The sequence below is a fragment of the Palaemon carinicauda genome, chromosome 27 (assembly GCF_036898095.1).
Source record: "Palaemon carinicauda isolate YSFRI2023 chromosome 27, ASM3689809v2, whole genome shotgun sequence".
In the NCBI taxonomy this organism is placed as follows: Eukaryota; Metazoa; Arthropoda; class Malacostraca; order Decapoda; family Palaemonidae; genus Palaemon; species Palaemon carinicauda.
Genome location: NC_090751.1, coordinates 41017788 through 41039901, shown reverse-complemented (window position 1 = coordinate 41039901; position 22114 = coordinate 41017788). Strand labels below are relative to the sequence as shown.

Sequence of the window (22114 nt, the reverse complement as noted above, 5' to 3'; positions counted from 1 at the left end):
TAAAACACTTCAGAATAGATTAGTCACCAAAAATCTACTCTCTCAATAAGCCATTTTTTTGTGCAATGGAAGACAAGACCTAATTTGTTGATTAGCCACTGTCCTTTACCTACTTACAATTGTACCTAAGTTTTGTTAGGATTCAACTTTATACCCCATAATTTGTACCATGCACTAATTTTAGCCAGATCTTTCAAGGGATTCAGAAACCCCACATCTATATTCAGGAGATGGAATTTATTCAAAGAGTAGCGCCATCTGCATATGCAACAACCTTGTTCTCTAGGCCAAACCTCATATCATGTATATGTAGTATGAAAAGTAATGGGTCAAGAACACTACCCTGAGGAACACCAGATATCTCATTCCTATACTCACCATCAACAAGTCTCTGCAATCTCTTACTTAGACATTTTATGATAAGAAACGACCCACCCACTCCCAACTGAGTTTGAAAACAAAGGCCTCATGATTAACAATAACAAAAGCAGCACTAAAATAAAGGCCAATTATACAAAATCCCTGACAACAATCATGGGATTTCTGTACAGCATTGGAGATTGTAAGAAGGGCATCACACGCTTCAAGGCCTTCACGAAAACCTAATTGCAAACTAGGGAACAGATGATTACCTTCAGTAAACCTATCAAGACTTTTTGCCAAAAAGAAGTTCAAAAGCTTTACATAATATGGAGTTATGGAAATTGGGCAGTAATCAGTTTGATTTGAACTATAACAAACAGGCATAAACAAAAATATCATAAACATAGATATAGCCTTATTAGAAATACAAGACCACAAAGAAAATTTTTTACAAAAATATAGATATTTACCAAGAGGTGTAAGTATACTATCACTGAAAAATGTCAACCCTGTAAAATTTTATAGTTTTAGATGCGAACCTTTAGTAAGTAGCATTCAAGAAGAGGTTTCAGAATATCTTAAATTATTGATACTGTTCTAGGACTTATTGGTGAATTTTATGATGCTTATAAATCAAAATGCCACAATAAAAAAAATCACAAACACTTGTGTAATTTTACGCGTACACATCCATTACATATGGACAAAAAGTTGTACACCATGCACATTATATACACGTATACACAATCAAACAAATCACATTTGAAAGAGTAAACATACATTACCCATTAAACGTTCACATATAAAGCATGTTATCACATTACTCTAAAAGTTTCAATAAACATAACATTACATTTATAACATGCAAATAGGCATTATGCAAATTACCGTATACAAATTACACGCAGCACTTTTTGCACACTCATTTACATGTACTTTCACAAGTACACACACTACACATTTACATTACAAATGCTACATGCACAATTAATATTACAAATTTACATACATTCATATAAGCATTAAATCAGACATGTACTTGACATTCCCATATAAATACCCATACAACTCCTACTCGCATTCATAAAACATACGATTCGACATTCATACAGACATCCCGACAGGATAACACACATTTGGTTAGATTTAAGAAATTAATAGTTCAATAAGGTGTTCAAGAAAACTTTTGGGGTGCATAAGTTAGAATAGCACTGAACAATTAAGTACCTCATATGTAATAAAAATTTAGCCACGGTCTTGGGGGGGGGGGGGAATTCACCTCAGGCCTGGGAAACAGTTGCGCGACGTGTGATGAATTTAACTTTTTCTTTTACTTCTAGGTCAAGCATGAGGGAGGCTGGAAAAGTACTGGGGGGTTTGAGGTGGGGTAACCTAGATCTGGGCTTCCTTGATCACAAATGTCCCATAGTAACAGGATACTACCCATCTCCTGGAGAAAACACCTGATCCCCATTGACTCAGGTGCCTTGAAAACTGCCTAGAAAGTAGGGTGAGAAAGAGTTGGGCGAGAACCATGGTCGCGTACCCTAGTCGCCACTGGGCGCCCAAATGGCAGTCAACTAGGTAGCGATCTTAATATTAACTTTTGCCCAAGATCTATGATGTGAGGTAAGGAACATGTTTGCCCCTCTTGCTTGACTGATAAAAATTAAGATTGCAATATTCAGTTTATGTCAGATTTGAAAGTGGATAAGTTTACTTTGTTGGTGGAAGATTAACAGTAACTTATCTGTCCTTTCTCTCTGAGTGTGTCTAAACTTTAAAGTTGATCCAATGTTATCCACAAATTGTGAGTACCTACAATATCCAAGTAATTTGATAGATGAGACTTCAGAAATCAATTAAGTAATTGAAGCGGTTCATTCATTCACTTAAGTTTTATGCTCATATTGCATCATTTAACTTTAGAAAATAAATAAATCCACTCAATGATGTACAAGTAGGATATTTCCCCTGCCTCTCATTTATTGATTTTACCACTAAAGCAAGTGACAATTCAATCCTTATTTAGCAATATCCCAATCAATTTGAAAATAACGTGAGTTATGTCAAACTATAGACTTGTTAACAGAACAAGTTGAAAGTAGCTAACATTGTAGAGAGCATAATGGATAGAAATTATAAAATTTGGAGAAGTCACCCGAAATGATAAAACAGTTCAAAAACTTTTATTTTTGAACAATCTAGGACATCAATTAAAACTAGTATAAAAATAACCAATAATATTTAGACAATCAGGAATGCCTTTGTGAATATTACATAAGAAAAGGATTTAATAAAAAAAAAAAAAAAAAAAAAAGATAAAATTTAATAAACTTATCTTAGTTAAGTTCCTAGAGTGAAATTTGTTAAATTTATGGTGTGAAGAAAGGACCTTGACCTATTACAAATAAAGAAAAACTAACATCTATGAACTTACTTTCTTTTAAGGTTCCTAGGACAGGAGTTGACAAGCGAGATCTACAGTATTTAAGAGCTAAAAAATTCTGTAATACTAAAACAGTGTCACTTGCCTGAGTCTCCGCACACATATCGACATGCTGGGAAACACTTAATTGCCCAAACGAATGGTGCATCTCTTCGTCCGTCACAGTTTGCTGTCCAGAAGCGCATGGCATATCATCCCCAACATATTGCACATCTAGCTCTTCCTCCTCCTTGGGTGCAAGAAATAATATTAGCATGCATCTTATAGATTTTTTACTTTTCATTCAATAACAATAGGGATTAGATATTTGTATTTAAAGTCTTATAAATATGTATTTCATCATCTCAGTTTGCAATTTTATATCTTAAAACTAGTGTTTATTTAATAAAACTTAATTAAAATTTCAAACTTTTCAGTGTTCCCAAATCTTGTGCACAAGGAAACTATCCAAATCTTGTGCACAAGGAAACTATTACACATTTTAATTTCTAAATTCATGTATGTGGTTTTTAGTAAAGAAAAAAAATCACACAGACAGTGTTTAGATGGCACGTGCTTGTTCAAGACCTAAATGCTATGCTAACCAGATATTTTGAAGTATCATCCAGATGTTCGGAATTTTAAGCAAAAATGAAATTATAAATATTAAGTCCTATTTAGACAGTGTCACTGAATGTCTGAATGAATAATTTTTTTTTTTTTTTTATAATCCAGTCGTGAAAAAACTTTACCATCTGAAAAAATTTGTAGTATAAGCCTTTGATATATTGTCCATGCTTAAAACTTTGCAGGCTTCAAAACTTTGTAGACAATTTTTTTATCTACTAACTTCACGCCCCAAAATCATTACTGTACACGCACCAAAATCATTACTATACAGTATTTTCTGCAGAGGGCATCGGAATGTATAGTAATTTCTAATACTCAAGTGAATACACTAGTAGGATTGGAAATTTCTCAATTGGAAGTAACTAAACCACCAGTTCCAAGGTTAAAGAGTCAAAACTACAATTCATGCATTTGAAAGTCCTCCAAAAGATCAGGCAGTGAACTTCTATCCTAGAGCAAAGTTTTAGAATTAGAAACGTTAATGGGCAAGAGATCTTATCAAAATACAAATTTTACATTATTTCAATTTTACATTTTCAAACACCAGTCTTCCTAGAAAACTGCTCTCCGTTAGATTTTAACAGACTAGCAATAAGAGTATTGTGTTGAGTAAGTGGGATTCATGGATTGTCTTTTATTTAAACTTTTTATCATCCACTATAAAGTCTCGTTTGTGGAAGTCTTACAAATTTTCCCTTTACAAAGTTAACTCTTTCTTAGGAAATGGTTAGTATGCCAAATATCTAGTCTACCATGAGGTACTTTTGTCTAATTTATGGAAGATTTGGCCTTTGTATTAAATCCACAGCTTCGAAATTCCATTTGGGCAAAGAGTAAAATTGACAAGGAGAAAACCTGGCAATGAAAGCAAGGGTTACATAGCAAATGTAGTTTGTACCGATTATTCGTAGACCCCCCAAAAGAAAAACAATAGTTTATTAAACTGTGTCTAGCTAGAAGCTTAGGAAATGCTTGGCATGCCAAATATTTACAGTATCATGAAGTACTGGGTGTAACTTAAGGACAAAATTTGGCATTTGTATTAAATGCACCGCTTTTCAAAATTCAATTGGATTTGGGCTGACCAAGTGTGCAAAGAGTGAAATTTAAAAGGAAAAACCTGACTATGGAAACAAGGGTTACATAGCAAATATAATATCTACCGATTATTCAGGTCGCCCATAAAAGATAGTTTTAAATGAAAAAGTTAGAAACGCTAATAAAATTTCAAAGATTAAATATTTGGAGATCGAGCTTGTTAGAAAGTGAATAATTACACTACCTGGAAGCTGTAACTAGATAGTTACTAAAATGCATCAACGTATGGGCATGAAAAGTGACCCACAATTTCATACCAGATGTTTCACAACTAGAGCAAACCATGCCGTCAGTGAAATCTGACCTTACAATGATCTAGCATATACATTTACCATATACATATACAATGTCTACATTATGATGCTCATTACTTTTTGGGAAATGAAAACAACGGATATACTATACTCTTGATATCCAATAGTTTTAAGCTTTTGGAATGCACTGAATGCACTGATTTTATGTTAAATTGGTGATATTACAAATGTTGGACTTTTAGATTAACCATTTCAAATTTCCTACCCTCTTTTCCAACGGAAAAATTCCTTTGTCAAGGGTTTGACTGAAATTCGGAGTTACTATTATTTGTTCTCAAAACAAGAGTACATTTTTTTATTTTTTAAGTGTCGTTCCGATTAGGATACTTCTCAAAGATCAACAAAATCCTTAATTTAGGATGTATTGATATGTTAGTTTTAGTTCTTCATGTACAGACAGAATTAGTAAAAACTGCTGGTTATCTCAAACATAGCTTTAATGAAAAAAAGTACCTAGATGAATATGCTCTTAAGAAACTTGATAAAACTTATTACCAGGATTGACTTAACTCCTACTACAATTTATCAAAAGTAAAACTTAAGAAATTACAAAACATAATAAACAAAGATGCAAGACTGACAAAAGGTGTCTCGCCTAGTTAGAGGATCACTCGCTATAATTTACAATGGCTGCCGATGAAAGAATTTAACCTAAAGTATGTACAATAACCTTTCAAGTTATCAAAACTTGTCCAAAGTATCTAAGAAATGTTAAATTTTGTGCAGCCAATAAATCGGGTTGACACGAGAATAGATGGTTTCAAACTATTGCAACCTAGATATAGGTCTACTGTAGGCTCTAGAGCCTTTAAACATGCGGCCCTGAGACTACACAATAAGCTCTCACGAGACATCCGAATGAGAGAAGATATCAGGTCTTTCAAGACGAAACTGAAGACTTATTCTGCTAATGCTTCGATTGCGACGATTTAACAGTAAATGAGCAATATGCGATGTGAAATGTTGAATGTTCTCTAACATTCATGATTAAAAGACTAGAGGTCTTGTAGAGAGTAGGGTTCCCCTGTTGTACAGGACCAGGAAGGCAGCCCTTGAAATAAGTAAAGTCGAGTATGATTCAGTTCTTTATATAGGCTAAAACTCTTTTGGAATCTTAAAATTGTCCGTTCATAATAGTTATATATACAAACTTTTCTGAGACTCCACACCCCACCCACATTATTTAGGATGTTTGAAAGGTTTAAGGAAGTACTGTAATATTTTTTTTTTACTCATGGTTGTGGTGTCATTTTTTAGCCTAATACTCCTTTCATGTATTCATATGTAATACATAATAACACCAATTATGACAAGTTGAAATATTTGTCTTTTTTTTTTTTCTAGGGAAGACTTTCCTTATGAGAGGAGAATTAGGATGATCAAATAAATTTATTTAGATCATTTTACACAGCTCAGGAAATTTGAAGAAGGCTTGATTGCCTGTGTAGAAACTGATTTTTTATTGTTTTATAGAAAATATGGTAATGGGGCAGGTTCTGGTCATAACTGGGTGTATTGCCATAACTACCTATATCTCTTGATTAGCAATGAAACTTTTGTACATCTATACTGCATTGCACGAAAATTAATGGAATTAATATCAATAACAAACTAAAGTTATGGGTACATTTACAAACATCAAAATGAAGCTTTTTCTCTTACCTCCTGATCGCCATGGTCCGAATGCATAATTTGAGGAGGAGACAAAGGCCTATAGCAAGGATCCAAATCCTGTAAAGTAGGTTTTTAAGGGAATATTTACAAGTAATTTATCTTTACTATAAATACATTTATATTTAAACTAATCTAAGGCCTACAATAATGCTGTACCTTCAGTTAATAATTAAAATGGCTATCATCTAATATCAGTACCATAGAATAGGGAAAACAGCTCTGCACCAAAATCTCTCCAAAAAATGTACATTTGTTCTCATGATTAGAGCTCTTAAAATAAACAAAATATTATTACACCTATTGCATTTAGTTAATGTAAAGTAGTAAACAGTTTTTTTTATCTAATTTTATATCCTCATGAAAACAAGGTAAAAAAAAAATCTTATAAAACTTAAGGCTGGAAAATTCAAGTACGTAATCAAAGCATATTACACCAAACAAAACTAGTCAGAGTTGCCAAGAAAATCCTGAAAACATTCGGTAGATTCAAGTGAATAACTATCTCCCAATGGAGGCAGTGAAGAAGTCTTAATACTCTTTACGGCAGTCTCATAAAGACTAAAAATGGTACAATGCTCATGCTAGGGTAGGATAAAAAAAATTTATCAAATGTTTCCCAAAGGATTATGACGAGAATATGGACATGGCAAAATTAATCAGTTGCAATTAAGGATTATATTTAATGGATTTTCAAAATCCATGGATCGAATAAGGTCAACCAAATAGATACACCATAACGAATAAGGTTTAAACATATGTGAAAATGGATATTTTAGAACTTCATTACTATATATAATCTCGCCATGAATGCCGGTAACCTTAGTTTTGCTTTTATTCTTTTTCCTTAGAGCTAAGTATTTTTTTTTCCTGAAGTACAGCATAGTTGCTACATTTGCCTCCAAGCGCCCAGTAAAAATTAGAATCCTAAATCAAATTCCAATACTTCTAAACAGTAAAATTAGAGTTTTGTAAATCTAGTTTTTTCTGATGACCGTAAAGATATACATAAAGTTAAGGGTCAGAAAGACAAATTTTACGCATCAAGGCTCTGCTTTGAGCTATATGTAGGTTTTATATTCACTTATTTATATGTGGTTTAGTATTTCATATTATTTCATATCTATTAAAGTAACACTTTTTAAACAAATCTTTTTCTACCATTTATTTCTTAAAATTATGAACTATCATTGATTTTGTTTGCACGGGTTTTAGGAAAGGCTGTTATCTTTTTTTCCACTTCGATTTGTCTATATATAATCACAATCAGGCCTATTATTACATGTCTCTGACTAGTATTTTTTTTGCAAAAGCCTGGCGAGATATGACTGCACATATTACACAATGCAGTTTTAAAGAATATTTCTGGTAAAACTGATATCACCTATGAAAAACACTATAGAGTTACTTAAATAACCAAATACAGCACTCTGTTCAATTAAAATTGATCCAGAGGTAGAATGTATGCATCAAGAGATTATATTTAATGCAAAGAAAAAATATACTTACCATTTTATATGTTTACTTTAAAAGCATGGTATATTTCAAATCCACAGCAGACATTTCAATTTTTTAATATTCTGCATTGCCAACCTCATTGCTTTTGAATAAATTTAATGCCAATGATTTTTCATTAGATAAACTTTCTTGTGCGCAAGATGTTATTGGTTTACAATAAAGTAATGTATATACTATAATTTAAAATTCAGTCATCACAAAACTTACAAAAATGTCATACTTTAAAAAACCATTTAGGTTTTGAAGCCACCGACTGATATCACAAATTATCTATCTAAACATTTATAAAATTTGAATTATATTACTATACTGACCATCTAAAGCTAGGAATGGTTTGCTAAATTTCAGTGTTCATATTCACGTTACCTGTCAATCTTAAATATTTTGAAATAAAAATTAAGAAATCATCAACATTTGCTAGAAGATAATACCACCTCTATGGCTTTAAAAAAGTGATATATAAGAAAAAACATATGGCCAAAGGTGTCACTACAATAAAATTGTAGGTAACCAGACAAATACAAAGTTAAGATTTAAACAAGGTTCATTCATATAGTTTTCATATCTAATTCCTACTCTGCACCCGGGAGACTAGAGTGTCACGTGATCTCCCTTTCAAAGCCCAGCATATAGAGTTCTGTAATAAACTATTTAACATTCAGAATGTTTTTCAACTAAAATAGAAATTTACTTTTCTGTTTGGATTATTGAGAAACTTGAATCCTTTAAGATTGGCCCATTTTATCAGCGGTGTATTCTTTGAATACCACTTTTCTATATTTTATTTCTAGAGAATGCTTGCTATAGTGAGAAAGCAATCAACAGAAAATCAAAGTTTTGGATTATTATCCTTTAGTAATATTAGCCTAAGCTTACCTCTAAATTGTCATCATTGCCCATCGTCGAACTTCCATAGGATGTTGTAGACTGCTGGTGCTCCAGTCTGGAACTCTGGAATAAAACTTTGTTTCAGAATACATATTTTGATACTCAATTGGCTCATTTTGGAATCTGGTTCAAGACAAACTCCAAGTATACTTTGCCAATTCAAAACAGTTTTGATAAAAAAAAAATATTAAAAGTATTAAAATAATTTCGATATCTTTCAGGTTTTGCACAAACGGTTCATTTAATAAATACAGTAAATTGTTAAGCTTTGATTTCTGGTTATTATATGTAATAAGTGATTCTTTAAAATCATTAGGATGAAGGCCACTAGCACCCCTTTTCAACAAATCCTCTTAACTATTAGTTTGAGGACCTTAACTAAAAAGAATTTTTTTTTTAATGGCAAACTGAAAATCAAACTGACAACCTGTCTATAAAGATTTTTTTTTTCCATACGTAAAACCATCAAATTAAATTTAACTTTTACAAGTTGCCAAGTGAAATCCAATTTTCACGACCTATTGCATAGCATACATACTGTAATCGGGAGTTACGAACTCTAGGATAATGCCTAGTAATCATCATCATCATAATCATCATCATCATAATCATCATCATCATAATCATCATCATCATCATAATCATCATCATCATCTACACCTACTGACGCAAAGGGCCTCCGACTTTACCAATCATCTACCTTTAGCTTTTAAATCTATGCTTCTCCATTAATTATCTTTGGTAATAGGTTGGGCCTGGCACCAGCCAATCGTTGCGATACTACCAGTAAGAGTTTGGAGTCTTGACTGGCTAGGCAGTACTAAAATTGATCCTTCTATCTGGTTATGGTTCTTTTTCCCATTGCCTACACACTTGCACACTGAATAGTCTGGCCTATTCTTTACATATCCTCCTCTGTCCTCAGACCTGACAACGCAAATCACCAAACAATTCTTCTTTACTCAAGGGGTTACTACACTGAAATTGTTCAGTGGCCACTTTCCTCTTCGTAAGGGTAGGAGAGATTCTCTAGCTATAGTAAGCAGCTCTTCTAGGAGGACACTCAAACCATTGTTCTAGTCTTGGGCAGTGCCATAGTCTCTGTACCATGGTTTTTTAGTCTTGGGTTAGAGTTCTCTTGCTTGAAGGTAAACTGGCACACTATTCTATCATTTCTTCTCCTCTAGTTTTGTTAAAGCTTTTATAGTTTATAGGAGATTTATTTTAATGTTACTCTTAGAATATTTTATTTTTCCTCGTTTCCTCTCCTCACTGGGCTATTTTCCCTTTTGGCGCCCCTGGCCTTATAGCATACTGCTTTTCCAGCTAATGTGGTAGCTTAGCAACTAATAAATTATAATAAATAAAAGTAATAATAGTACTTCACACTTAGTACTCAGCCATGTAGGCCTGGGTCTTGCAACTCTTCTAATGCCTTTTGAGCTCAGTTGAAAGTTTGTTGAAATTAATCTCTTGGAGAGGGCAAAGAGCATACCCAAACCATCTTCATCTACCCCAAACCATTGCCTCATCCACATACACCATACGCGTAATCTTTTTCTAATCCTGCCCTGACATTCGACACCCAATATTCTTCCGAGGTCTTTATTCTCAAACCACTACTCTTGTCCATAGAGTAACACCGATTTCACTGAACTGATATCTATGAAATTTCAGGCTTTTTGATTTCCAAATTTTACTTAACCTAGCAATTGCCTGATCTACTTTGTTCAATCTTTCATTGAATTACTTCTTTAAGATACTGTATCAGAGACCATAGTTCCTAAATAGTTATTCCCACTCAATCATTTCTCCTAATATATATCATCTACCCCGTTCTCCTATTTTTTTTTTCTATTTATCCTAAGCCCTACCTCATGTGACATGTCATGCATTCTGGTAAGCAGGCTTTTCAAGTCCTGGTGGTGGTGTTCTGATAAGGACAGTGTCATCAGCATACTCTAGTTCAGCTAATTTCCTGTTACCAACCCAGTCCAATCCTCTTCCATCCCCAACTGCCCTATGCATTACAAAATCCACGATGATAAACATAGGTGACAACACATTCCCTTTGAGTATTCCACTGTTCACTGGAAATTAATTTGATAAGACTACTAACATTAACTTTGCACTTGCTCTGCTCGAGAATAGACTTGAAATTTACATATTCAAGAGTAACTCCACAACACAGGTCTCGCCACAAAATTGTGCTGATGCACACTATCAAAGACCTTTTTATAGTCCATAAATGCCATCAAAAGAGGACTACTATACTCTACATATTGCTGTACAGCATGTCTTAAAATGAAAATTTAGTCTGTAATAATAGCAGAAAAAACTAGTATAAGGGTACACTTAAATAAAAGACCCGAAACTATAGAACTGAACCATTACCACCACATTTAGGCCTGGCTTATGAAAGGCACTAATTCTATGCAGAAATGAAATTTTGTGGTCTATCTTTCATGACCTCAGTACATTACAGATTTGTAGATATTAAATTCAAACCTATATTGGATTATAAAGGGGGTTTATTTGGGTAGACATTTTTCAGACTAAATATTAGTTAAAAATTTTTAAGCCTAGAGATTAATAAAATTATTGATATATAGTAACAGAAATTCAGGCCTGTGATGAGAATGGAAAGCACTCAATTTTAGTTTAATAAATATGCGCAGTGTGTAAAGGACAGAAAGCACACCAGTTATGTCAAATCAAAACGCAATATTTCCGCATATGTATTGTGCAGTTTGATCTTTTGGCCAAGATTGTGAATTGCTTTGAAGCCATATGATACCAGCTAAACATTCTTGCTATTGTGAAGATAAAACAGACATTTTTAAGGGAGAAGCCATTCAGACGTAGACTACTATTTAAGCATCAACAAACCTACCATTTGATAGTTCCGGAAAATAAATACAAGCAAGACTACAAAATATCACTTTTTAACAAGACGGCAAAAACTGTGTCAACTTCTCACAATAAGACTTAAGAATGTCATTCGTGTATCTTCAACGGGGATTGTTAGGATTTAAATGTTTTCATTTCATATATGCAAGCATGTGCCTACATTTTAAGGTTTTAAATGGATTAACAGTAACTGGTTTAGAAGTTAAAAATATGAGAATTTCTAAAGATACAAGAAATAATTCATCCACTAGGTTTTTTAGCTATTGCTGGGCCCTAAAACAGGTCTTTTAATGGAATTACAGTAGTGTGCTTTATTATAACAAACTATCAGCATAAATAATTGGAAGGAAAGGGGATACCCCTATATATACAAATATTGATTAGATCCTCTTTACTACTGTATCACTTTAATTATGAGAAGTGGTATTCTCTGAAGTAACCATAAGATTAAGAAAAATCTTAAAACTGCAACTCACCCCTGTTGATTCTGACACACTCCATTGAAGACCTGTATCCTGAAGTGGCTCTGGCAATCCTTCCTGCAACGAATTAAAACATTATTTGCTACTAAAACTTTCAGCAAAATAAAATATATTCTAACAATTATATTTTAGACAAGTACCATTACAGTGGAAGCATCTGATCAAAAGGTTCATGGAAGAGCCATTTAGGACCTAGACAACCCTATGGAAAATTTATATAATGAGTCATGCTAAAATCCCATTATTCATTCACTGTCATAATTTTCCAGTCAAACGCAGATAAGCTTTAAATTTTGTTTCTACACTGCTTTACTGATTTATTAGTGTTCCAGATACTGTATTTCAAATGTTTTTCTATGCCCAAAAGCCCCTCCCAATACTATTTATCAACAACTGAATTCAACTAGGAGCATTCACCTAAAGTAGCTAAGAGTATAGGGCTAGCAACTGAAGTACTATCAGTAGATATTCTACCCCATCAATAGTAGACCTTCAAGTTGTCGACACGTAAATTTGTTCCAACTACCCGGCATATATCAGAGCAGGGCTCTTGACAATGCCATAGCCTCAAATGTCCATGAACTGCCAGCTGTAACTATTAGCTAGACTAATTCTAAATATTTGATATATCTGCCTAAATAAATAAAAGTTCATGTATATGATAAATGCATCTGAGCAAACAAGGACAAGCATTTTCTAATAAAGGTTTTGGTCACCATAAATTTTAAAATTAAGTTGCTGAATGTTGGTTGGCTCTACTAGTTGGAACTTCTTTATCTAAAATTTCACCAGTCTTATGGGACTTCTGTATAATCAAGAGACATTATCATAAATTTTGGTATTAAATACAACTTAAAGGTCACAATTTATGATAAGATTTAAAAATTCAACAAATAAGCCTACTATTATTGGAAATTTACAGTAAATGATACCTCAATGGATAGTGGCAGTTTCATTTAGGAAACCGATTGACTAAAGGTTAGTGACTATGCAACCATACGCAACCTAACAATAGTATTTAAGTCCAAGTAAGACGCTAAACTTTAAAATAACTTTGCTTTAAAGTGAATCTTTCTCAAAACGCAGAATTCACGTCTCGCAACAAGTTAAAAATTAATTTAGCCACATGCTTTAAATGCAAAATCTTGTTCTTGCAAGGTGACTAATCTCTCCAAGTTTCTTTAAATGCTGATTAAGAACATTATAGAACTCCAAGCAAGTTATTGATATTTCTCACACATTACAGCCAATATTACCACAATTAAACTTGAATGAATCATTTAGTTTAATTACAGCTCTATCTGTAGAAGATACCAATAACCAATCCACAATCAATCTTATAAAATGGGAAAAACTACTGTTCGAGCAAGTTTAAAACTTTGTATATAGAAATAAGATCTTAAAATGTTGGGTTTTGCAGAAAAAGAAACATCTTAGACTAGATTTTCCAACATTTTTTCTTTGCTAAGTCTTCAAAATTTTGCCTCCATACAAGGTTTCCCTCCATCTCGATTTGACCCGAAGTAATTTTGGTATTCCTAAAAAAAAAAAGCTTTAAACATCTAATTTATAAGAGGCCTTAAACATCTAATTTAGAGATTAATTTACGAGGTCCATAACACCAACTTAACTGTTAACAGGACCTTCAGTTCTCCGGATAAATGGCTCCTGGACTGCCTTAGACTGTTTCCTTCCTTCTCCTGTAATAAGACACTTGGGTAAAACTTATTAAATTTGATTATGATTAAGGCAATTGCTGAATAGAATGGTTAAACAATCTTCTATACTGCCCTCATATGGACACCACAGATGAGTGAGTGTTGCAAAAAAAAAAAAAAAAAAAAAAAAAAAAAAAAAAAAAAAAAAAAAAAAAGCTATGAAGGTTGTTGGGAGCTTTCCAAACTCCATGACCTGTCCAATTGCAGAATCTATAGAACATGGGTTCAGAAACTCACAAGGAGCTTTAGTTAGAGAACTGGCACCAGTCTCGTCAAAGGAGAAAGTCAATGCTCTGGATAAGTCAAAACAAGAAAGATTGTTCTTTACACCTTTTGATTTTGCTAAGGTAGTGTCACTAATAAACTGTCCAGAGATGCAGACTTTCAGATGGCAATGAAGAGCCCTTACAGGATAAATATCTCTTCTTGATTACTCCCAGATGCTTCAGGGTGCTACAGGATGGAAAAGGTTTAATCAGTACTGTGAAAAAATTTCTAGATTTGGTCACTACTTCAGGGGAAAAAATAAAAATAAAAAATAGGGTGGCTGATGTGGTAACGCCCCTAACTGGTAAGCGCCAGAGACTGGTTCAAATCCTGCTCAAACGTTAAAAGTTATTTTGGGCGCTGCAACCTCACCATCCTTTTGACGTAAGGATTGAGTGTTTGGGAGAGCCTATAGGTCTACCTGCCGAGTCACCAGCAGCCATTGCCTGGCCCTTCTTTGTCCTAGCTTGGGTGGAGAGGGGGCTTGGGTGCTGATCATATGTATATATGGTTTGTCTCGATAGGGCAATGTCACTGTCCCTTGCCTCTGTCATTCATGAGTTGGCTTAAAACTTCCCACATTAATGAATTTTTAAATTCAAAATTAATTTTCGAACACTTGCCAGTTTAAATTAATTCAGCCGATCACTCTGTGTCGGCTCCAAACAGATATAACTAATTACGCGACTAATTATCTTGCCCTCATTGATTGTGACCAGCCGAAAACTGGTCCAAAAAGTCTCATTACGATCGAGTTGATAGAATTAAGGAAATCTCTATTAAGAATGAAACTAAAGCACAATACCTGTAGACTTTCTGGTTGGAACGAACAGTCTTCAAAATATTTAGCCCAGTCTGTTTTAACTGTTTAAAAGATAACTGCTCGTCAATTAGAAAATTGACAGTTGGTCATGTGGTCCTCTTTCCCTCCCCCACCATTCTCTCTACCAACCGGTTACTGAACCATTCTTTAAGAATATGTTGTCGTAAGCCTGCTTATGTATAATGTGGGGATGTGGGAAGGGTCTTCCATCAAGTTGAACAGGTAAATTTTCGAAAATTAATATTAAATTTAAAAATTCATTTGTCTCACTTGTCCTGTATAACTTAATTCAGCAGATTACCGGCATTTATCCTGAAAGGAGGGCATAAGTAAAAATATTAACAGCTGAGATAAGTAATCTTTAAAGAATACAAACAGACCTGAGAGGACCTCAGAGTAGTTACCCTGACTGATATAGGGCATCTCCATGTGTTGCAGTGAACTGAGTCACCATCAGTCAAGTTCAGTCATGGCTGGGTCAGTCTTAACGACTAGTCGACTAACTACCCCATTATAAACTAAGTTCCCAACCTTGCATCAATAACTTGCATGTGTCTGTTAAGTCAGTTAGTCTGGTCAGATGTCTCTGAAGTAAGGTAGGTGTAGGCCCTCTATGGGCCGTCACTACCTTACTTCCTCTCATGCATTTATACAACCTGCCTACGTGAGGTTTTCAATCACACGGAGTCAGCTCTTATTCATATCCCATCTCAAGTCATGCCTTTCATTCTTCTTTACATACACTTAAGATTTTAAAGCAGGAAAACTGAATATTATTAGTAGCCAATGATGACAAAAGTTGAGAGGCTGGACAAAAGCTTGAAATAAAAATGAAGGAGAGTAGGTACTGTATAGTGTAAGGTTACTTTGGGGGCTGAAAGAATGCAAAGTCTTTACATAATTCTTGCAATATACAGCTTAAGAAGCAATGACCAAGGTAACCACTGACGGAATTGTGGAGCTTTAATGAGAAAAAACTTTTCCTCCCATCATTGAAATGGGAGGGCTATTTTCCAAGAAACTCCAACAAACAAAATCAGTACCTCACCCTGCTCAAGACAATACCTATAATAATGAAGGCTAAAGTTTAATTTTGACATTTCATAGCAGGTGAAATATCTTTTAGTTGCTATTCAAGTTACTTATGACGAAGAAAAAGCTTTACTGTACTGTCTATACCCATGAGCTCCACCAAAGCTCTACTGCTAATACTCTTAAGCTTCCCTGTTTCAAGTTATTCGTGCAAAATTAGTATCAAGTATTAAGAACAGATTTATTTGGTTATACCAATGATTTTAACAGACTATTGTATATCAATTAGGCAACTGACATACTGGCAGAGAATCTTTGCTGGTAGTAGGGCAGTCCATCACCAGTGGGCTGGCTTTGAGCTATTGGATTAAAAAAAAAAAAATGCCAAAAATTGCCGAGAGAAATTAAAGAGATTTGGTTCTCCTTAAAGAAATCTATTTGCTATACCGCTCCTACAATGACAAAATTCCTGAATTGCTTGCGTGTTTTACTAATGGTTAAATTCACAACCATCCTACCAGTTGTACGAGAAGCCTTCAACTCTTAGATTCCCTTGTAAGAATGAAAAAATATCGCTAATGTTTTGGATGCTAGAATAGCTAATCAGTTTTAGGAAAAAAGAAACAAGAAAAAAAAAAGGTTAAAAATTTCAAAATTTATCAATTTAAATTTTCAAAGTATCTCAATTTGCATTTGAGAGCAATTCATCAATTTCTATTCCAGCATAACCAATTAATTGATAAATCAGTCTCCTAGTTTCATTTTTGTGCCACCGATTTCATTAACACTTGCCAAAATTCATGTTTATTCTGACTGGGGATGCTCTCCATACTTTTTAGCGATAATTTTATTTCCTTAGAAACTTCACAAAATCTAAGAATCCTTCCTATATCCTTCAAAATCTAAGAGTCCATCCTATATCCTTCAGAACCTAAGACTCCTTCCTATATTCTTCAAAACCTAAGATACTTCCTATAATCCTTCCTATATTCTTCAAAACCTAAGAATCCTGCCTATATTCTTCAAAATATGTTCCTACCCTATGATTGCTGCCTCCAAATTCTAGAAGTGCTTTTATCTTTGTTTGCAGTTTTCATCTATATGAATTTGCAGTAACTAATTCAGTCAAAAAAAAAATAAAAAAAAAGTCTATTATCAATTTTCGTACAATGATTAACTCAACCACCAAAATGTTGCGCCTTAATTAAAAATCTACTCTAAATGGACAAGTGGGTAAGCAGTACTGAATTACCAAAAAAAAAAAAAAAGCAAATTTACAAAGTGAAAGATAATAGCTAAAGCTACCAGTTGAGAGATACTTTTTATATTTAATTCTCACGAAATAGGAATTTCCAAAATAAAAAAAATTTGAAAAAAAGTTTTAAATAAATTTAAGAAAGACTTGCCTCTGACGTTGCTGACCTCCGGCGTGTGCCAGTCCGAACTCTCTCTCTTGAACGTTCCTGGCAAAGTTTTTATTATACAATTATTTTGAAATAATTTTGAAACAAAACATACCTAATACCATAAATTACAGTTTAGTAATAGTTGCTTTTAATGTGTCATCTACTGAAAAGTAGAAAATGTTGTTCATTATGATGCAAGCAATTACTCAATTCACCAAGAACTGCCTCAGATATCCATTTGAATGAACAATATAAAGTTCAACACTACATTCGAAAGACCTTGGGTACAGTTAATGTTAACCCACCAGTAATTTTAGAAATTTACTTCCTAAAACTGATAATGAATATTTGAAACTACTCGCGCATACCCGAAATCCTCAATCTTTATAACCAGGATCTACTGTTGTATAGGACATAAGGTTTTTAGTGAGAATATCTATCTTCTTAAACTGGCAATGTGAAAAGTTCATATGCTCAAGTACAGGAGTATAGTTATCTGCACTTAATTGCGCAAAATTTTTTAAACAAGTGAAATTTTTAGTATGGTTACTTAAAATCGTTTGAGCAACAAGGATAGTTCATGGTTTTTGGACAATTTCGGTAAATTTCGCTAGCAAACTGCACAAATAGGCTACAAAGCTTGCCCAAGTGACAATTGCCTGTAGTTTACTTAATTTACAGAATACAGTATTTGTACAAATCAAGAAAGTTGAAGAAACATGCTTCCAGATGGGATTTTTTTATATGTTGTAGTTTATCAAAATCAATTTTGGAGTAATTACAGTACTATTAGATAAAACGAACAAAAAGGAAAAGAGTAGCCCCCCCCCTAAAAAAAGTTACTGAAACTCGCAATTAAACCAAATATCTATAAATCTGTCTAAAACTGGTTTCACAACCCTTGAACTATTCTTCCCTTTACCATCATTTCATGCCCTTTTTCTCATTTCATATCCTATTGACATAGCTTCGAGTTCAATCATGTCTAATCAGGTTTTAGATTAAAGAAAACTACAATTTTCCATGTCCTGACTAGGTTGGCTAAATATTTCTTTCCTGTCACTTGAATTTACTTTTAATCTCCAGTTTCTGCAAATTTAAGTTTGGTTAAATAGATTTCCTGGCATTTACAGAAATACTTATTTTTGTTGATGCCATGTTTTCACCCAACTAATCAAAATTAAATTTTACCATAAATCAAAACGCATAAGTTTTAAGTGTCTACATTCAAACTAAATACTCTTAGTTCAGGGTCTTGACTACGCCATAACTTGCTCATTACTAGTGAAAGTAGCCATGGAGGAATCTATGCCTTCAAGAAAATTAAAAAGAAACTTACCCAATCGGAGAAGAGAAAAATAATTTATAAACTAGAATCATGAAAAATCAATCTCACTTTCATATTTCCTGTACAACAGTTCCAGTGATTTAAAAATTTATCAACCACCATCTGTGCATTTCAATGACCACAACTTTAAGAGGGATGAAAAATTTTATAGTCCAAGCAATTTCTAGTTTACATTTGCATCCACAAAAATTTGGGAAAAAAGTTAAGAAACTAGCATTTTAATTTGAAACGATACCATTAAAGAAGTTTTGAAATTATGACAGTATAATTTTTGTAAATCCATACCCTTCCACCTTTATGCTTCGACCTCTTTCGGGGAGATTGTGATTGACATCGCCTTTCTGGAACATCCTGAAATTTAGACCATATCAATAAACAAATAGCATATATTACTAAAAAAATATAACTTCTAAAAAATATTGTAATTGATGAAGCTTTCCAACTTCTAACCTATACAATTCAAGACTAAGATAAAGTATATAGGAAAAGCAATAGAATGAAAAGCAATAGAATACAAATACTGTACACAATTTGATAGGGATCATGGGTACTAGTATATATTACACCCATATACCGTTACTGTTTATACCCAATATATTGTCAAATGACATGCAAATCTGTATTTTGACAATTCAACATGAAACCTCACTTTTCTTACTATTTAAAGATCAGTTTCAGTTCAGAAACTCTGTGTGAATTTTTAGTGGATGATTAGAGCTTTAATTACCCTTGGCAATATATTTAGCACTAACAAACACTCCACAACACCTTGAAAATTATTATTATATGCTAAGCTACGACCCTAGTTAGAAAAGCAGGATGCTATAAGCCCAGGGCCTCCAACAGGGAAAATAGCCCAGTGAGGAAAGGAAATAAAAATAAAATATTTTAAGAATAGGAACAATATTAAAATAAATATTTCCTATATAAAATATAAAAACTTTAACAAAACAAGAAGATAAACTAGATAGAACAGTGTGCCCGAGTGCACCCTCAAGCAAGAGAACTAAGTCAAGACAGTAGAAGACCATGGTACAGAGGCTATGGTACTACCCAAGATTAGAGAACAATGGTTTGATTTTGGAGTGTCCTGCTCCTAGAAGAACTGTTTACCATAGCCGAAGAGTCTCTTCTACCCTTACCAAGAGGAAAGTAGCCACTAAACCATGACAGTTTAGTAGTTAACCCCTTGAGTGAAGAAGAATTGACATTCCGAGTAATTAGGTAGATGCATTGGAATGCTGGAATCCTTGTCCTCACGTCACGTTGCTAATACACTAAAATGCTAGTCAGAGCATTTTTAACAAGGCGTGGAATAAAACAAAACTTGTTACGGCAGCACACTGTCGTAGTGGTGGTCATCAGGGGTTGATTACACTGAAAATCACTGTTGTTGTTCAGGCACGTCGTCATACTTTAATACCTAGCTTGTTAAATGTCTGCTGAACACCTTAGGTGTTAATTTATTTACCCAGACGATAAGGAATTTTCTCCTTACTGATGGGCTTTCCTTCAAGTGGGCACGTGCTCCAATACTACTTGTCATATATCATAGGCAGGAAAGCTTGCATTGGACAAAATGGCAAGAGCTCCAGTACTGTCCACCGACTAATCACTATATTCGTCTGGACTGCACTGACAGGAGGCAATGGCATAGCGAAGAAACTGTTTAATGATTCCTACATAGTGAACACTTGTGAGGGAGGATCAGTTATAATTAGGATCTGGGAAGGGATTATAAGAATTTAGAGAACTAATGCGTATGACATGGGAGAGGCCCACCACGACATTCAGTATGGGGATGACATCCTCTATGTGTCTGCAAGACCATAAGCTGGTGCCGTTGGTCCAGACAACTTAAAATGGACCATAACATCCATCCCCATCATGCTAGGGTGGTGAATCCCTTCCTAAAATAGTGAGAAGATTTTCCGGATGAAATGGCCTGCATGTTCATGACCTAAACCTTATGAGCATGTGCATTTCCCTTGTAAGCATCTGGGTTCTCACTGACAGCATGATCCAGCATTGGCACAGTGTCATTCAAGCAAGGAGAAGACACTTGCAACATTAACTTTGGTGCTGAAGAAACCAAAAGAAAACTGCCGTTTACAGTATTTTTGTTAATCGCCTTAATGGTGAAATTCAATTTTTTTATGAAATTGAAAAACCAATATAAAAAAAATCCAACTTTCAATGTATTTCTGAATCATTAAAATGAGTTATTAACTCAACTCTATGTTTCTGAACATTTACGGTTGATTTACTGCTCACATAAAATGTGATCACTATCAAAGTGCAAGTAGTATATATCAATTCTAAAATAAACTCAAAAGTAGAAATGGTGGAAAAATCATAAGAGTTTTCGCTCTTTCACTATCACAATAAACTGTGTTAAGGATAGCTTACCTTTGATGAATCTGAACTGGCTCCACCTGTTGCTCCAGGATTAGAATCTTCAGAAGATTCAGATGTTAATGGCAGTGGACGAGGCCTTGGAGAGCTGGTTTTCTTAGTTAATTTTCTCCTCCTCCCTGAACCAGAGCTAGTTTGCCTTGGACTACTATCATCATCCATGTCTGAAACTGAAAACTATCTTAGCTACTCAAGACAGTCTTAATACCTCCGTAATCAAACCTGCACCTTCTTCAACCAAGTGACAAATATTAAAGTGTATACTAAAACTGTATTAATTCGCTTTAAAACATTTTTTAGCCAATCAGCAGAATTAACATCAAGTGGTTTCTTTTACACAGGATTCAACACGAAGTACCATACTACTGGAGTCCTGTTTATGAATTAATCCAATTTTTAGAGCCGTTTCTCTTGGTTCAGGCATTAAAAGATTATTAATGAGTACTGTAACTGATGAACTTTAGTCTATGAAGGCCAGTAGTCTTAATATCTTTTTCCACATTTACATACAGTATATTTTTACAAGTATAGTATCCCTTGGCCTTTCAGTTTTTCACTAATCAAAGATTAGTAACCTTGCAACACCATAAGTGTTCCCATAACTTAGTAACCTAGGAAGACTTCGTAACCTAGGAAGACTTCGTAACCTAGGAAGACTTCGTAACCTAGGAAGACTTCGTAACCTAGGAAGACTAAAATATGAATCATTGTAAAAACTGAAAACCTTCGAGCTAGATACCTTGAGAGATAATAAAAAAATAAACTTCTTAAAATTAACTCTTCCCGAGATAAATCCATCTGAA

The 22114-nt window shown here is 33.9% G+C and overlaps 1 protein-coding gene across 7 annotated transcripts in view; it reads right to left on the bottom strand.

Moving 5' to 3' along the window:
- LOC137620700 (uncharacterized) overlaps positions 1-22114 on the bottom strand; it is a 561924-nt gene that overhangs the window by 5734 nt on the left and 534076 nt on the right. For 3 of the 7 annotated variants that reach the window (XM_068351052.1, XM_068351049.1, XM_068351051.1), the window contains exons 2-9: positions 21306-21481; positions 19182-19247; positions 17549-17605; positions 13934-14002; positions 12297-12359; positions 8899-8973; positions 6495-6564; positions 2898-3043 (exon numbers count right to left, since the gene is read on the bottom strand). In XM_068351052.1, the coding sequence (XP_068207153.1) occupies positions 2898-3043; positions 6495-6564; positions 8899-8973; positions 12297-12359; positions 13934-14002; positions 17549-17605; positions 19182-19247; positions 21306-21473 (714 nt within the window). In that variant the 5' untranslated portion in view covers positions 21474-21481. Of the gene's footprint in view, positions 1-2897; positions 3044-6494; positions 6565-8898; positions 8974-12296; positions 12360-13933; positions 14003-17548; positions 17606-19181; positions 19248-21305; positions 21489-22114 lie in introns of all 7 variants that reach the window. The other 4 variants (XM_068351053.1, XM_068351047.1, XM_068351050.1 and 1 more) reach the window with 4 other exon arrangements.